Source organism: Lepidochelys kempii, chromosome 17, assembly GCF_965140285.1.
Source record: "Lepidochelys kempii isolate rLepKem1 chromosome 17, rLepKem1.hap1, whole genome shotgun sequence".
NCBI classification, from domain to species: Eukaryota; Metazoa; Chordata; order Testudines; family Cheloniidae; genus Lepidochelys; species Lepidochelys kempii.
The window spans coordinates 5,997,822-6,015,537 of NC_136396.1; the positions used below are offsets into that span (position 1 = coordinate 5,997,822).

The following is a 17,716-nucleotide window of genomic DNA, read 5'->3' on the forward strand; positions in this document are numbered from 1 at the left end:
CTGGATAACCAGGAGTTAGTATTAGCAAGCTCCAAAAGAAACTCAAGTGGATGGCTAAAACATCAAACTGCTGCAGGACCAGTGAGCTGGAGCAGTGTGGGATAAGAGGGGGACCCCACCATCAAAAGACATTTGTCCATGTAATCCAGCTGACACAAGTGAGTGCCACAACTGTCAAAAACTCATTTGCCTCTGAGTAGTACTGATGCTTAAAATAGTGTCAAAATTTCCATTATAAACCACTAATTTCATGGGGTTACAGCTGAAGCCATAAAAATAGACCTCAGACTGAATTTTGGCATACAGCCTGTTAGCTGTTTCTAACACAATATTAACTCAGAACATCTTGGTGCTTTTGTAACAGCAATGTCTAAAAAATGTTGCTGCTTTTTCCTCCTCCTTTAAAGACAGGCTTTTTTAAGACCCTTCGTCTATTGGAGGCCAAGGATCCATGTGAAGTGTGGTGTGGAATATTTCAGATGTGCACATTATTTCATTTAGAAAAACAGCCCGTGTGTGCATACGAGAACTTCCGGTAGCGCAAACTGACCAGGATGTTTGGCCCACACAATTGTAGTAGTTGCCTTGGTGAAGAATTAATTCAATACCAAGAAGCTGAAATGTGTAGAGGAAAGAGGCCGTTTGGCGTTACACCCATGAGCTGAGGGCCTGGCTGACTAACCACTTGCTGGAGAGCGCAAGCAACTGAAGCTTAGCAGATATTTTACATTTCTTTTAATTGATTTTGATACTGTACTACAATAGCTAGAGAAAATGCTGTGAAAATCACAGATTTTGCTTGATGCCTATTGCAGACAAGGAGCCGGCTTTTAAAGATATCAAATTTAAAACATAAATCCGTGTTTTCCAAAATGTTTCTTGCATCTTCCTACTTGACCAGCCAGTAGAATCATCATGCTAAATTTCCAATGTCACATTAACATCTACAGCAAAACCATGAGATCATAGATACCAGAGAAAGGACTATCTGGGTTGTAGTGACAAGCACTGTTATTTCCAGAGCCAGTATCTGAAGTATCCAGCAGCATTTATTTGTGTCAGCTTAGACTCAATATTTCATACATAAAATATAAAACAGGTTTTGCAGGATATAAACTGTTGATGTAATTATTGTATTGACCATAACAGTGCTGTAAACAAAGAAACAGTTCTTTTAAAAACAACTGCCACGATGCAATACTGCCTTTGAACCTGAAAGACCATTCCACCACAGGCTTGTGCATTGCCGATAATTCATCGATTCCGGTGAAAAGTAATTGTGCCTGACATTTGGTGTCTTTAATGCCATCATCCCAAGGTGCATTTGCCTGTAAATTAATGGATTCAACATTGTTTTAAACTGAAAAAGGGAAAATTAGTAAAAGACAATGAGATGGGAGAATAAAATATGTAAGGTAGCTAGGAAGGACAGTCATATCATTAAGAGACTGGACTGGGACTCAGGAAATCTGGATTCAGTCCCAATTACTTGCAGAGACTTGCCCTGTGACTTTGGTCAAGTGAATCTCATTCTGCATCAGTTCTCCATCTGTAAACTGAAGATACTTCCCTACCCTCATGAAGGTGTTTAGGATATTATTAGTATTGTCCTCAATAGGAACCATACAGATACCTAGAGAGAATTCAAAATGGTGAGCGGTACAGAATCGGTACCTGTGGATTCTGAGACTTTGGACAAGAAACTGTATCTCCTATTGATTGGTTTGGGTTCCTTTGATAGGTATCAGAGTCACAGGCGTGTTCGTCTGTGTTCGCAAAAAGAAAAGGAGGACTTGTGGCACCTTAGAGACTAACCCATTTATTTGAGCATAAGCTTTCATCATCTCTAAGGTGCCACAAGTCCTCCTTTTCTTTTTGCTAGGCATGAACTCACAATTATTCCGTACCCTCTCTTTCACCTTCAGTGTGCCTGCCCAGATAGTCAGTAGGGCAACTACTCCTGGAGGGCTACACTGGGCTTCTCAAGTGTTAAATTCAATAGGACTTGTGCGAGCATGTGAGTCTGCCAAATACCTTACGGGAATTATTGGTAAAATTCTACGGCCAACATTATGCAGAAGAGCCAAACTTAGGGTATGTCTACACTTAAAACACTGCAGCGGCACAGCTGCAGGGCTGCACTGTAGACTCTCACTACAGCGACGGGGTTGTAGTTAATCCAATTCTCTGAGCGGGGGAATTCTTCCATCGACCTAGTGCTGTCTACACCCGGGGTTAGGTTGGGATAGCTACATCTCTCAGAGGTGTGGATGCCTCAGAGAGATGTAGCTATGCCAGTGTAAGTTCCCAGTGTAGACCAGACCTTAGCTGATCTCTTCTGGACCCCTTAAAATCTAGGAATGTATTAATCTTTGCAGGACTAAGGACTTACTGCCTATGGGTCCAAAATGCTGAGCACCCTGAACTCCTATTTACTTCAATAGGAGTGGAGGGTACACAGCACCTTGCAGGATGAGGTCTATGATTGAGAGTTAGGAGGAGGCGTATGGAGAGCTTTATTGCATGACACATTTAACCCACAGGAAAACCCACCCATTTTACTCATTTTAAGTGTATTTCACACTTTTTTGACTATTCGAAATTACCACACTTGTAAAAACGTCTTTTGATGAATAGAGCCATTTATGTACAAAGGCAAGTTTTTTTCCCCCCTAAGTGCAGTAATTTTACTATACTTTCTTTTGTAGGTCTGGCTCCTTCCATCATCTGTTCGTTATTGCTTACTGCTACAGATCCCTCAAGAACTGAAAACAGGCTATTTGGAGAATAAGCTATCTTGAAAAATGTTGCTGACATATGCCACACAGTTACCAGGACTAATAAGACAGATAAGTAAAGGGTTTTATTCTTTTATGTCAACTCAGAGCTATTTTTCAGTGCAGTTGCAGAAGCAGTACTATCTTTGTACACATGTACAATGATTGGAAAGAATTATCGGGTTAAAAATCATGGGTGAGTCCTGGCCCTATTGAAATCAATGGAAGTTACACCCTGGATATCAACAGAGCCAGGATTCCACCCCATATTTAAAAAGAAATCTTTAACTGGTATTAGCTGGAGGTGTTAGAAAAGCAGGTAAAGAATTTTTAAAAAAATCTGATTTCATTTTCATTTTCTGGCTGAGTATAAAGCAGCCTCCTCAATTTCAGTTTTCTAGTCAGTGTCAAGTTGGCTTCACTTTTTCTGGTTTTCATGAATTTGCAGCCCCTGCACTGCAGTATTTGGACTCCAAAGATTTTAAGGGAATATTTAAATCCCCACAATGCAAAATGTTTGAATTTTTTTTTAAAACAAAAATTATGAAAACATTAACATCTGTTTAAGTAACTTTGATGTTTTTTTAAAAAATCCTATATTTGGCCCAAACTACCTGAGAATGTCCCTTTAATGAAAGCAAACCTCCAGTCCTTTTTGCAAACATACCGTAAATGGATATAGTAGAAATGACAGACACATATCAATTTCATTTTAGAGTATGTTTTTTTTAAAAAAACCCAAGCTATTTGTCTTAGGAAATATCAAACTTTTATTGGGAATTTGGAAAATATTTTTGGCTAGCATGAAAAGTAAAATCTTGCACCACAATGTACAGGCGTGGGTACAGAGACTGAACAGATGGACTGCTGTAAAACAACCATTTAATAAGGCATTAAAATGCCATCGACGTGGACACATTTAAAAAAAAAAGCTAAGAAAATAAATGCCTTTCAAATAATTAGGATCTTATGCCTGAGACTAGCATTGATCTGTGTGCAAAGATTTTCCTGCTGAAATCAGACCAATCTAAGTCTGATTGTGTAAGGAAGGAATTAGTGTGTAAATCGTCTGCTCCTTGAGATTTTTAGTTCTGTTTCCGCTGTACATGACCGTTCATGTAAATGATCATTTTAGACTATCTCCCTCTCCCTGTTTGTTATGGTGTTTTAAAAGACTTTTGGTTTATTATGCCCAAAAAACATTGTTAATTGAATCCCAGATTTTTATCATGACTATGTGAAACAGTTAAATCACTAGCTTTTACTTCCAGTGAATGCGTGAGGATAACAGTCAGTCCAGCAGGCGCAGCCAGGAATAGGAGCAGAGCCTATTTCTGTTCCAGCAAGCGTAGTGTGACTTTACTTTCCCTCAGAGCCATGTACAAACATTGATTTTAAGTTTTAACAATAGTCTGCAAACAAGCTGCTGTGAAAAATAGATCATTCATTTGTACAAATCCACCCATTCAGTATAACAAAGCTTTCTAGGAGCAATTTTCAGCAACTATTAATGCTTGCAAATATGGAAGTATGGCTATAACTTCCCATTCGTGCCACAGTTATTGTTGTAAATATAACCCCAGTTGGCACAGTTCAAAAAGTCTCTGCTATTTAAAAAGAAAAAGATCTGGAAAACAATGAATCCATAATATTTAAATTTTTCAATATATAAAAAATGACCACAATATTTATGTTTAGATAATGACTATGATGCAAGAATATTCTGTAAAGCTGTATTTTGTTTATTGCCTCCAAATAAGTATTTTTATAAATAATAGTAATAAGAAAGTTGAACCCAAAAAAGTGCATTTAAGTATGTTAAGGCTGTGGAAGAAGGTAATGCAAAAGTGCTTTAAGGAAAGAGCCTTGGATTATCAGCTTTCACTTTGAATTTCATAGGTTTTATCAGCTTTTATCACAAATGTAGTGTTGCATAAACATTGTTTTTGTTATGTAGTAACCTTGCAGTTCGTGTGTCCATTTTCCGACTTATTAACTTTAAGACTCTTGAAGAAATTAATTAACATAACTTTCATGTTGTAATTCTTACTTTGTGTTTGTCAGTATTTAATAATCAGCAACAAAATAAATGTTTTAAACTTCCGGTTCAGTGTGCTTCCTACTTTTTTAATAACTAAAAGCCATATTACATTCAGGTTCTCTTATATTTAACATATAGAATTGGGTCAGGTGATCGAAGTCCATGTGTAATTTAGTAACCAGTCAAAATAGAAGATGAAACTTGGTCTTTTAAGTTACAGTGTCTTTTATTAAATGACATGGTATGATATGCTTCTGGCACACTTTTTTTTAAAGGTGTGAACAATTACGCTAAGGAAGAATTTCATAGATGGAAACCTTAATTTCTGGATAAGATTCTAAGTTTATCAATAATTGCTCTGGTTGTAAAGATTTGGGCAGAATTTTTAGGGTCCAATGAATTTGCTGTTAAAGTGTTGCTATTTGGCTAGGAGTACATCCCAATTAGTAACCCTTATATCCAAAGCAGTCGCAGTATGTATAGGGCAGTTTTTTCTGAGTCCGTTGTAAATGATTAGTCCAAAAGACTAGCATAAAACTTAGAACTAGTCCCCTGCAGGAGTCGGCTGGAGGAAATTAAAGGATCAACAACATAAGAGAAGCACTGAGGTAGGATTGTTCCAGGCTACAGCCACAGGCTTTCACGTGCACTCAGGAAATTGACTTAATCCAAAACTGAGGATTCAGGCATAAGGATGAGAACGATAAGGAAGGTGATGATTCTAAATCATGTCTCAACATCACAAAATTGTGTAGGGTTTCCGCCCCCACACATTTCTAAAAAGCATGTTTCCTACAGAAAGGTTGAATCTCATCCTTTATAAATTAGCAAAAGCTCCACATAAATGAGAGTTTAAACTCAATAGAGATTAATGAATAATGATGGTTCATTTTCTCCAAAAAGGCACCACTTAGACAGAACTTTGTGCTAATTTAAAAAAAAATGAAGATTTTTAGATTATGCTGTTCTTTCCAAAATCCTGCTGGCAGCTGTGTGCGTGAACAAGATCTACTGGGGCTTGTATCTTGGAATCAGGCAGGGTATTCACTTGAATGTTTTGAGTAAATTCAGATAGCATGAATCTGGCTGTCTTTGGGCCTTGAGTAAGGCTGAAGCTTTTCCAGGGGAGCTAGAAAGACTCACAAAAAGAGAAATGCACCAATCCAAGTTTGGGTTTCAAAATATCTGTTTGAAAGTTGGCATCTGGCATGCTGGTGAAGCACAAAAAGTTGGGAGAGTGAGAAGCCCATAGTGCGTAGAAGAAACCGCAAACCTTCGTTTCAGAAAAGAAGAGAGCAAGTAAATTAAAAAAGGAATCTATCAGGAATGAAGAGCTTATAACATTCAAAACCATTACTGGAAGGAAAACAAACAAATGCTGTGACCGAAACAAGGAGTTTAAAACAAAAATTAACAATATTCAACTGTTTAGATTACACAAGAAGCAGCACAATTAATGGTATTAGAAGTTACAGCCAGCAGGCAAATACTCAGCATGTCTTGAATAAATCAGCTTCTCTAAAGAGAATGGGTTCCTTCTCCAGGTAAGAAATACATGGCATCACTTACACTTGTAATTAACCACCACTGGTTATTCTGCATATGAAACGTTCAACACTTTAGACCTTTATTTTGGGATTTTACTGACCAGGCATGTGTATTCTGAAGGCAAGATGATTGAATACTATAAAAAAGAAACCCAACCATTTCTTTTTAATTGCTAAACTTGTGTTTTTATGTCTTGAGCCCAATCCATCCCTGGTGTCGGTCAACTGTAGTCAGTCAGAATGGCCCATCCTTGCTGTCACCTTTCTTATATAATTAAATATGCTGCCTACTAAATGAAAGATATGGAAGTGAAATATCTTTGTCTGTAAAATGATATGCCATGATACCATCTTGCTAGTGTCAGGGCTGGTCTAGCAAATAAAACAAGGTTATATTTTGGTATAAAGGCAAGAGGGCTACAACTTTTTATAGCAATTAAACATTACCAAGGCATTTGAACAAGAGAATAAATTAAGGAACATCTCCCCAAATCTTTCTTAGTATTTTACCATAGTTGCCTGCACTTCTAAACATTTATTGAAAATATCTATAATACATGAGTATCAATGATAGTACAACTGGCTGGCATTAGCTGTTAGTTAGGCCAGACACAGGAAAAGGATCAGTCAGAGATGGAGATAGTCATAGGACAACAAAAACCATTTTTCCATAATCCTAATGATTATCCAAGTCTCATGTATAGAACTCTGTCCGCTGACATGCAATTCAGCTAGAGTTTGTTAGTAAAAATCTTGGTTAATTTGAGTTCTGCAATTCCAGCATCTATCAGTAAGGAAACTGAACAAGACACGAACTCCAACTGTTTTACTGTGGAAAAAAACAATACAAGGCAACATTTCAAAACAAAAGGAATCTCAAACTGCAGTAAAAGGCAGCAGTAGGGATGATATAACCCCCAAATGGAACATATGCCCAACATGTAATAGCAAAATGAAACCATTATAATATTAGTCTTGCAGGAAAGAGACATGGAAAATACATTGTGGACCAAGTCCTGTTCCCTTTGAAACCAGTTGGAGTTTTTCATTAACTTCAGTGGGACTAGGGTTTGGCTGTTTATCTTTAAAATAGCAACTGAGAATTGGCTAATCGGGTAACAAAGGAGACCAGGAGGAAAGTTGTGTTTTCAACTAGGATTACAGTTACTTCACATTTTCAGAGGCCTATGCTTTTAAATGATCCAGTAGCAATGATTGGGCCTGTAGTTAACTTCTGTGCTTTGTAAGATATGTCATCCATAGTTCATTACATGTTAAAAGACCACTAAGGGTTAAAAGAAGGAAATTTGGAGGGCAGCCCGGAACTGTCAGTGCTGGACCCACAGTAGGTATTGTCTCATGTAGAATGGGGTTCATAAGACCACCTGGTGCTTGAAGACCCTTGCAATGTGTGAACACAACAGAGCAAACTAGGTCCCTGATCCTGCAAAGACTTAAGCACACGCTTTTCACTTTACTTACTGTGTATAGTTCCATTTGATGCTTGACAAGTTTTTTCTTTTCCATTCTAGCTTGTTCCCTGTCATTTTCCTCCTAATTCATTGCCTATATTTTCCTTGATTTTGTTTTAAACAGATGACTCTCCTGCCAGTGGTCCTGATATCACTTTTCGTCTTCAAACAATCCTCACTCACATCTCTGAAGCAGGCATGACGGTATGATTTCCATTTCACAGATGAGGAACATACGGCAGACCTTAAATGACTTCCTGAAGGCCACAGAAGGGATCCCTGTTAGGTCAGTGCTCAGAAGTTCCTGAATCCCAGTCTTCTGCTTAGACTGCTGGATCATCCCACTCGCTCTCTCTGAAGCCACAGGTCAGATGCACACAAACAGCCGGGTACACATTACTTGTTTCCTTACAGGCCTGGTCTAAACTATGATTTAAAGAGAGCTCCCCATAGGCTTTAACTCAGTCAGTTTAGTACATGTTAAAAAGTCGGTGTGTCTTGTCTCTGCTGGACTAGATGTATTGGTTAACATGGGCCAAGATCACACCTTTAAATCCTAGTCTACACAGGACCACAGAGGGATGGGATACGATATGTAGGATAACTACACTCTTAAGTGAATGCTCATCCCACAGGGAATCTTTGGACTCGAGGATATTCATGTACTGCATAGCACTCATGCTGGCAGCCATCTCTAGGTTCTTTATTTCACACTTCCAGCTTCCTCTCTAGTACATGGAGCTGCAGAAGATTCAAATTTTTCCCACTTAAAGAGACAGTACAGTACACTCTTCCATGATCATTAAACGTTCCTTACCATTTGTTGTGTGCACCAAACATCTCTGTTTTTTCTAAACAGATTTAAGTCAAATCCTAGCCCCACTCTACAACCTACACAACTGACCATGCTTAGGATAGCTCCCCTGGTGCAAGGAGGCGGGGGGAAAAGCTCCCTCTGTTTCCCAGATTGCAGAGCCACTCCAGGGCCACATTGCAGCAGCCTCTGCTGCTTCTGTGTCTCCACTCCACAGCTGGGGAGAACAGCCAGTTATCCTCACCTGCCCCTCCCCTAAATACTCCAGAGCACAGATCCATGGTGTGTGGATCCTCTGTGCAGTGGTTGGGAATTCTCTCCCCTTTCCTGAGCAGTGGAAACACATTGGTTCCACTGCCTTACAGAGACTCTGGCATAATAGGTACAGATACAGGATAACTAGGGTTTGCCCCGTCCCCCCCCCCTTTTTTTTAAACACATACAATTGCGTACTCTGCTTTCACTGACTGCTTCTGACTCTTAAAATGCTTAGGAAATGTCTATGGTTAATCCCCCCCCCCCTTCACATTACAAAGGGAGAAACGTAGAAAAACTACAACTCACTCAAAGGTTTTTTGTAACTATCATGTGCTTTGTTTTAACTGTAAAATGTAAATCTGGTCCTCTTTAGTGATACTGTACAGAAATCTCAGTGGACGTTTTTCCTGCTTCTAACTGGTCTACTTTCTTTCATAATGATAAATGGTTGGGCAGGTGGGGAGGGGGAATCTATCTACTCTTCAAACTGGTTGCTTTTTAAAAGGACAGGAAGGAAGAATGGTGATGCATATAAAACAGAATCTCTGGGCTGCGGCACTGATACTTTTTAACTTCCTGACCTTTGATAGCTCTGGTGAGGAAGCCTTGGACAAAGATGTCTAATCAGCTAAGACAGACACTGTGGTACGTTGGTCTCCTGTTTAAATTGAATTGATTACCAATCCCCACTTCCATTTTCCTCTGTATCTAGTTGCTTAGTAGCTGTCACCTTTACCATTCCATGCTGACTGGTTCACATTACTTTAGATACACAGTGCAAGTTCATCACCTTTCCAGGATGTCTCCTGATTGATTCCTTATGTCTTGTGGAGATCTGCTCTATATTTTCAGGCTGAAATAAGTTGCTTGAGATGTTCTCAGATTTATTCTAGGTGTTCTCCATGAGTTGTAATATTTTTATCAAGGCTTGAGACTACTCTTTTTTGTGCCTTGTGCACTTCTATTATTTTTATTTATATGCAGTAAAATGAGTTAAGTTCAGGGTTTTGCTGTGTGTGTAAACCCCATTAGCAAAAAGACAGATGCAATGAAAATGAGTTACCTGTAATTATACATTACAATGTGTGGTTTTGCCGTTCATCCAAGGCCTTATACCCTGTGCCTTGCATGTCAATGTCCTACTGCGCATCCAAGGGCTACTGCCTCCATGAAAGATATAGGCTTGGACTTGTTGATCAGGCTCTCCAGTATGGCATGAACATAAAAATGAAGTCTATGGGAGCTTTCCCATTGACTTCAATGGAAGAAAGACTGGGCCCTAAGGCTTTTATATCTGCCAAGCGCTTAAAGGCGGGATACTCTCTGGCTGCAAGTTGAAGCTAGACACATTCAGACTGGAAATAAGATGTACATTTTTAAGCGACTAAACCTTGGAACAATTAACTAAGGGACAAGGTAGATTCTGTGTCAATGGCAACTTTTAAATGAACTTTTAAACTTTTTTTTCTTTCAGATACGCTCTCGTTCAAAAGGAACTATGGCCAGTCTTGAACTGGAAGACAGATAGGATGATCACAGTGGTCCCTTCTGGCAATGGACTCCATTAATGTAAGTAGAATTTATTTTTGTTTGGAATATCATATACACCAAAAAACTTGTTGTTCTTTGCCTGTTGTTCTCTATGAAGAGTTTTGTCCAAGGCTTCTTTAACTCCACAAGAGCAGTGTCTAAGGCTTTGTCTACACACAATCTTGGATTGGTTTAATTAAACCAGTTTAGTTAAGACAGTGCATACTCCTATATGGTCACTACAGCTGGTCAAATTCTTTCATTCAAAATGTTTTGACAAAAAATACTTTTTTTTTCAAAATGGAAATTTTTGGGGGAAATGTCTATTTTTTGATTAAATGTTTCAGGCTTTTTGCCAAATCAGTTTTTAGCTAAAAATTGAAATATTGTCATTGCTGAACAGTTTTTTAAAATGCTGTTTTTGTAGATCGATTTTTAGAAAAAAGATTTCATTGTTGTCAACTTTTGTCACTATCAGCTCTAGTGGATACTTGTTTTGATTTGAGTGGGTTATTTGGTTTATCTTAAACGGCTTCCTAATTGACTTAAACTAAACCAAAATAAGCCTGGTTTAAATCACAATAATAGTGTCAGGCTTTTGCATTAATTTAACTAAATAAAACAGTTTAAAAATCACACTTCAAGTTAAATGAGTGCAATTCTCTAGGTATACAATCCCTGAGGCTGAAGATAAATGGCAACCAGATTATGCTGACCCTTTATAGTTCCCACTTCTTAGTCACTTCAGTCCCTTTCCACTTACCTAGTACTCCTCTTATAGCTGGCTATTTGCTTACAATCTTAAAACAAAAAGCAGAACTAGGATGCAAAATCCACCACTAAGCATGAGAGGCGATCCCTAAAGCAGTCAGAAAGGTGGGTTTTAGACTCCCATTTAATTCTTATCTGACTCCACATCTTGATTCTAAAATTGTTCTTTCTAAGAGAGAGACAATGGCTCCTGACTCATTCATGAGAGTGTCTTACTAAGATTAAAGAAAAGGAGTACTTGTGGCACCTTAGAGACTAATAAATTGGTTAGTCTCTAAGGTGCCACAAGTACTCCTTTTCTTTTTGCGAATACAGACTAACATGGCTGTTACTCTGAAACCTGTTACTAAGATTAATATACATTCTTTATTGAATGGGACCCTTTGTCTTAGGGTTCCCAATGTTCCCCCTTTTTAATAAAGTGACACTGTAGCTTGTTGAGGGGAGATAAATTTTAAATCCTTACTTTCTTCACCAGCAAGTTGGCCAGGTTGCGATTTCCCTGAAATCTTCAAGCACTCTTAGAGCTCCATCCAGCAAAGTCTGAGTACTTTCTTCCCACTGGGCATTCAAACTAATTCAGCATGTTATAGGAGGTACTGAGCACTTCCCTGGATCAGGCCCTTATTTTCTAAAATTGTCATCTCAAGCTGTTCAAAGACCAGTGGGGAATCTCGACTGGCTAATGAAGAGATGACTTTTTCTCCTAATGGAATGTTCCACTCTAACCATCCCACCAGGGGAGTTTTCGTCTTCAAAAGAAATATTTTTTCCTATACAAGCTGCAAAAAGAATTATTTAATGACATCATAAATTAAGACAGAGAGGCCCAAATATTCCAAACTGTAGAGAGGCATTTGAGCCTGGAAAAAAACATTGTGTGTATATGCCAAAAACACCCAGTTATTCCAGCTTCAGGCCTCTGTCAAGTATGTGAGCTGCCAGTGATCCCAGACTAGTGGTTTTTTTGGCATGAATTAATTTTAGCTTGTTTAATTTCTGGTGTTTGTATTAATCTGTAGACTAAGTAAGTAAGACTAATGTATTTAGAGTGAGGGCCAAATTCAGAGTTGGCATAAGTACTATTCAAGGCAGCGGAGCTCAGCCCAACTTGCTTCAGTGTCACATTTGGACCCCAACCTTTACAAAAATGTACTTCCACTGATGGTAATGGGAGTTATGCATAGGTTCTTAATGTCTCAATGGAAAACAGACATATCCAGCTTTTTCCCAACCCCTCTCAATGTTTGCTTTAATGGAAGCCCCTACACAAGAAGTCTGAAAGCATTACTTCCACATTGTGCTCATCTTTCAAATATTGCAGGACTTTTCAACCTTAGGTTAATCTTGTACCCCATTCCCCAGCAGAGTAGCACACTGATAGGGCTATGTATGCAAATCCCTTGAAACAAGCCACAGTGCATTGAATGTAACTGGTTTTAAAATGGAAAGGACAACTGTTCAGGGGAAGGGGTACTATTCCTACCAAAAGAAAAGGGGATTATTTATATATTTATATATATATAATATATTTGTAAAACAGGCAAAAGAATCCAGAGTAGCTGGTCACCGGGACTGTAGGCTCCTGGGCCCCATAAATTTTAGGAAGTGGTTGCAGCACCAGTCTCTTCTAGTGTTGACTCAGTGTCACTATGACAAATGAAAATGTACACTTCAGCCTCTGTCCAGTGACACCTCCGTTACCGTTTTCCCCCTTAAGTCTTGGGATGTTGCTTTTAATTATAAATGCCCTTCAGACATGTAAAGATACACCATTTTGGTGCTTTCATTTTGCATGTAGGGTAAGGATTCTTCTCCTCCTCAACATGAGTGCTTTGCAGCATGGTCTATCACTGTCAACTCTTTGTTTCTAGAGCTTGAGTGTCTCAATTTAAAAAAAAATGACAAAAAACCTTGAAATAGGCATTTAAAATATTACTGAGAGGCTGAGAGCTGGTAAAGGTCAAGTATGCAGCCTGGGAAAGAGTAAGATTTATATTACGACAGAGGGAAAGATCAGATGTCCAATGACTTACCACAGCACATTTTATACCAATTATTGAAATGCACCCAGAGACAGTTTATAGTAATAAAATGGCTTTATGTTCTGATATGTAAAATTAAATGTCCATGCTATGTAACAAAACATTTAAAAATTCCACACCACCTGTATCTAATGTGGTTTCATCTGTGTTATATATGTCTTTTGTCTAACGAATTCTTAGTTTTTACAGCAAGTGTGTAATTAAAAAAATCTTAAATAGATGTCTTTCAAAAAAAAAAAAAACCCCTCGCAACATTCATTTTTATTAAGTATTTCATTTGTAAAAAGCAAAGCTGAATTGGACAGGTGGCCTGCATTTGTGATATATATTTTTTATATATATATATATATATATATATAAATAGCTATTCAGCATGCAAAAATTGTAGTGATTTCCCAAATCTGATTACAAAGTCCACACATACTGTCTCTTGAATGGGATATGAATGTCCTGGCTAAAAATAACCTTCACTTCAGTGCCCTTGGGCTTGTCTAGCTTAAACATCATCTTCATCAATCTCTCCTCATTGGAATGGATTCAGCAAAGAGCAGAAATGACTTCAATTTTTTATATATATTTTTTTTTGCCCTCCACCTATTCATTGACTGCTTGGCAAACAGGACAAAATTATTAATGGCTAAAGGCCAAATTCTGTACTGTTTAATTGAACCAAACTCCCACTATTATTTCTATGTATCCTTCTATTTGTTCTACAGTAACAGCTGGTGGTCCTGCATTGGACTGGAGAATTAATGTGCTCTATGTACATAGGTTTCAGAGTAGCAGCCGTGTTAATCCGTATTCGCAAAAAGAAAAGGAGTACTTGTGGCACCTTAGAGACGAACAAATTTAACGAGTTTTTTCATGAAGTTGATAGATTTCTACTCCATACGGCTAAATTCAGTGCCTTGCATAATGACAGGTTTCAGAGTTGGTCTCTAAGGTGCCACAAGTACTCCTTTTCTTTCTATATACATAGAGGAAGATGCAATTCCTTCCCAACAAAACTATTCAATTGCAATTAGTGGGAGTTTTGTTTAATAAAGAATGCAGAATTTCCCCCCTAAGTGTCCATTTCTCATAATGGCTGGGTTTTTGTTCGTTTAGATGAATGGATGGATGAATTCTTGCAGGCCTTTGATCATTGAAGGCGGTATCCTTCTATTTGTCATCTGGAAATAATTCCACAGTAAAAATATTAGCAACAAATATATTGGTCACAGCTTTTCACACCTCCACTGATACTTTTGTCCATTGCAAAATCTGACAACTTTAATTAAAAAAGACACTAAGTGTTGGGAAAAAAAAATTGGTCCACTGTCTCCATCATCCTTGAAACAACTCCCTTCAGTTCAGTGCAAAGAAAATGTGTATTTAGGGCCTATTACACTGTGAAATAGTATCCCCCATTTCTAGAGCCATTTAAAACTAGACAGGACAAATCTCAAGCCATTATACTGCAAGGAATCAGTATGGTGCAGTGTCTGGGAGAAACGGAACCAGGCATCAGATGACATGGGCAAGTCACTTCACTGAGATTCTGCTTGCCTGGCTATAAACTGGCTGATAATGCTTATCCACTGCTGAGGATAGAAAAAGAAACAATCCTAGATGAAAAGAGCTCTGACTTACAGACGTTGGACTATATGCTCTTTTGTCTTAGTTTTTGTGGCTCATGAAGTCATAGAGCCATAACAATTAAAGGGTAATAATTTCCCCCAAAATCTGCTGTTTTAAACAAAGAAAAAGGACCAGCCATCACATTTTAGTCATTCGGATGGTTCTTAGGGGCCAGTAGGACTGAATTAATTTAGAAAAGATTGGTGAATCCAGGCCATTGATCCGAGAGTTACTTTGTACAGAATTGTTATTTCCATTGAATTGTATGTGTGTAAAGATACAAATGCCTCATACACACACACTCACACACACACACACACACACCCCCTTTGGAAATGTACATGTGTGTAGGTTTCACTGAAGTGCAAGTTACCCACAGGAATTAACACTGAAGTAACATTGTTCAGGAGCAGTAAAACTAGCTGTTTTGTTCCTTAGAATCATCCATCAGTCCAGTTTTCCACAGTCCCCATTCCTGAATGGTATGGTAATGAAGATTCCCTCGAGAGTGAAAAGCTTTGTGAGTACAGAAATTCGTTTGCTGTGTTTAAGTGCGGAGATGGGGGCTTCCTCTCGCAAACAGATGGGTGCACTCTTTCCCTCGGGAAGGATGAGGGAGGAACTCGCTCCCGAACCTGAGACTGTGACAGTTGATTGTAGACACTGAAGGGACTATTACCTGGTGGTTGTGAGCTTTGACTTGTGATAGAGGGGAGTCTTGGCATCATGGTGGTGGTAGTAAAATGAGCAGGGAAAGGCTGATAAGGCACAGTTTCCATTGTCTGAACACTGTAGCTGGTGTAAGGTGCAACAGAAGTCCACATATTGCAGCTCAAAGGGGGAGGGGGAGGAGGTGGCAAGTCATCGACTGTTGAGACACCTGCAATTTCAGCCCCAGAACCTGAGTACATACAAGCTTCCCTAGGTGTCACCTCACTGCAATAGGAAGGGCTTAACATTTGCTGGTCATATGGAGGTGGCGAACGAAAATAATGATCTTCTCCTACAGAAGAGGAGGCTTCCAGATAGGAGCGTTTGCAGGGCAGGTCTAAATGCCGAGCACTTTCTGTGAACAAAGAAATAAGCATTTAGGGAAAGGGTGCCTGTGTAACAGCATTTAACATTACATTGTCAAGCCCTCGGAAAGCTTATGGATTCTCCTTAAAAGTATGTGAATCTTACAATCATTTTACTGGGTTACTTGCATTGTTATTCAGGCTAATCCAGTTAAGCTACTTCATTTTGAAAAACAATATTTAATATTAAAAAGGCATTACACTGTTAATGTTAGTCTAATCCAATCAGCCTTAAAGCATTTTTTGGCTACGTTTATCAGCTTAAATAAATGACCTGGGCTACTACTTTTACAGCTAGAGATTACTTTTCATTCATCCAGATAACTGAGGACCACGACTCTTCTGACAAATTCAAGAAGTCTTTTAAAATGTCTTATCGCAACCTTTCTTCCTGTCCTCACAAAAATTACTATACATTTACCAGGTATTCATGACAAGGGCTGCAGAAATATTTCAAGATAAAACCAAGGGAGAGTGCTCTGGTAAGGATTTCTGCTATATGCTGGAGAAGCTGTCTCCTTTCAATGGACTTTGAGTGCTGCGTATGTGGTTTACCAGCATTCTATCATTAGGAACTATTATTTACTGTAGGAGAAGCAGCAACTCTCCCAGCAGATATTAAAGTTTTGCATTGCAGTTCTTATTACCTGTGTCTTTAACTTTTCACCAAGGCTGAGATTAATTAGCAGCAAATGAGACATGGTAGTATAAGGATTTTTCTCTGCAAAGCCCTTCCATTTAGCTTAAAAACAAAAGAATCTGACATGATCCCATCTGATACTGGTCTGAAGGGAGCAGTGTGTACTTAAAGGCTGGTTACATTTAAAAGCTGGCTCAGCAGGCAAAGAAAATGTCTACAGCTAGCTCCTGTAATCAAAAATAGACCACCATTAACAAACTTACTAAAGGCTTGATTCTGAAAAGTGCCGAGCACTTACAACTAACTCCCAGTAATCTCAATGGCAGTTGGAGGAGCTCAGCCCATTTCAGGATCAGGCCTCAGTTGAATAAACTTTCTGATTAAGAATATAAATAGACATATGTAACTGTTGTTTAATTTACCAACATACTCTCAGTCCTTTAGACACATGCCATGATGATCCGCTTTGCTTGCTTGCTCTATTTTAGGGCCTGAGTCTGTCTTTTTTTTTTTTTTTGGACTACAGTAAGTAGAGTAATAAGCACTACTCTCAATAGCGTTTGCAGGATCAGGACTTAGAGCTAATCTCCAGCCCTCTGGAATCAGCAGAAAGACTTGCACTGATTCCAGTGGGCTTTGGATCAGGCCCTTCACCTGCTCTTCAAGGTGGCAAATGTGAGTTTGTAAAGCACCATAACCACTGTGGCACTATAGACATGATACATAATAAATCACTGATGGCAAAATCCTGTCACCTTTCTGATGACCTGAACTTTATTCCATGAGGAGTACTGGGTTTGTTTCAGTGAGACTATTCACACGTACTACTCAGTGTGAGTAAAGGTGGTAGAGTTGAGCCTCTAGTGTGTCATAAGAGTTGTTTCTAGAGTCTCCTTTCTTATAAAATTGGTGCACTTCATTGAACACATTTAAAGTGCATAGACAAATGGCACAGATTTAGAGTATAAATGGATTTGCTTGTAGGCTATATTTTGAGCTCCGATAATTTAGTACTTGAATTTCCTACATTAAAAAATTGCATCATGAATGTAGACTTCCAAAATATCACTTCCCTTAGCATCTTAACATTGTTTTCAGGGCCTGAATATTCTGGCAAACCACTGA

The 17,716-nt window shown here is 38.6% G+C and overlaps 1 protein-coding gene across 1 annotated transcript in view; it reads right to left on the reverse strand.

The window, feature by feature from the left end:
• Positions 1-15,315: 15,315 nt before the first annotated feature.
• The window catches only part of TBX4 (T-box transcription factor 4), a 51,744-nt gene continuing 49,343 nt past the window's right edge, over positions 15,316-17,716 (reverse strand). Inside the window, exon 8 of the mRNA XM_073315563.1 lies at positions 15,316-15,941. Within this exon, the coding sequence (XP_073171664.1) occupies positions 15,316-15,941 (626 nt within the window). The remainder of the gene's footprint in view (positions 15,942-17,716) is intronic.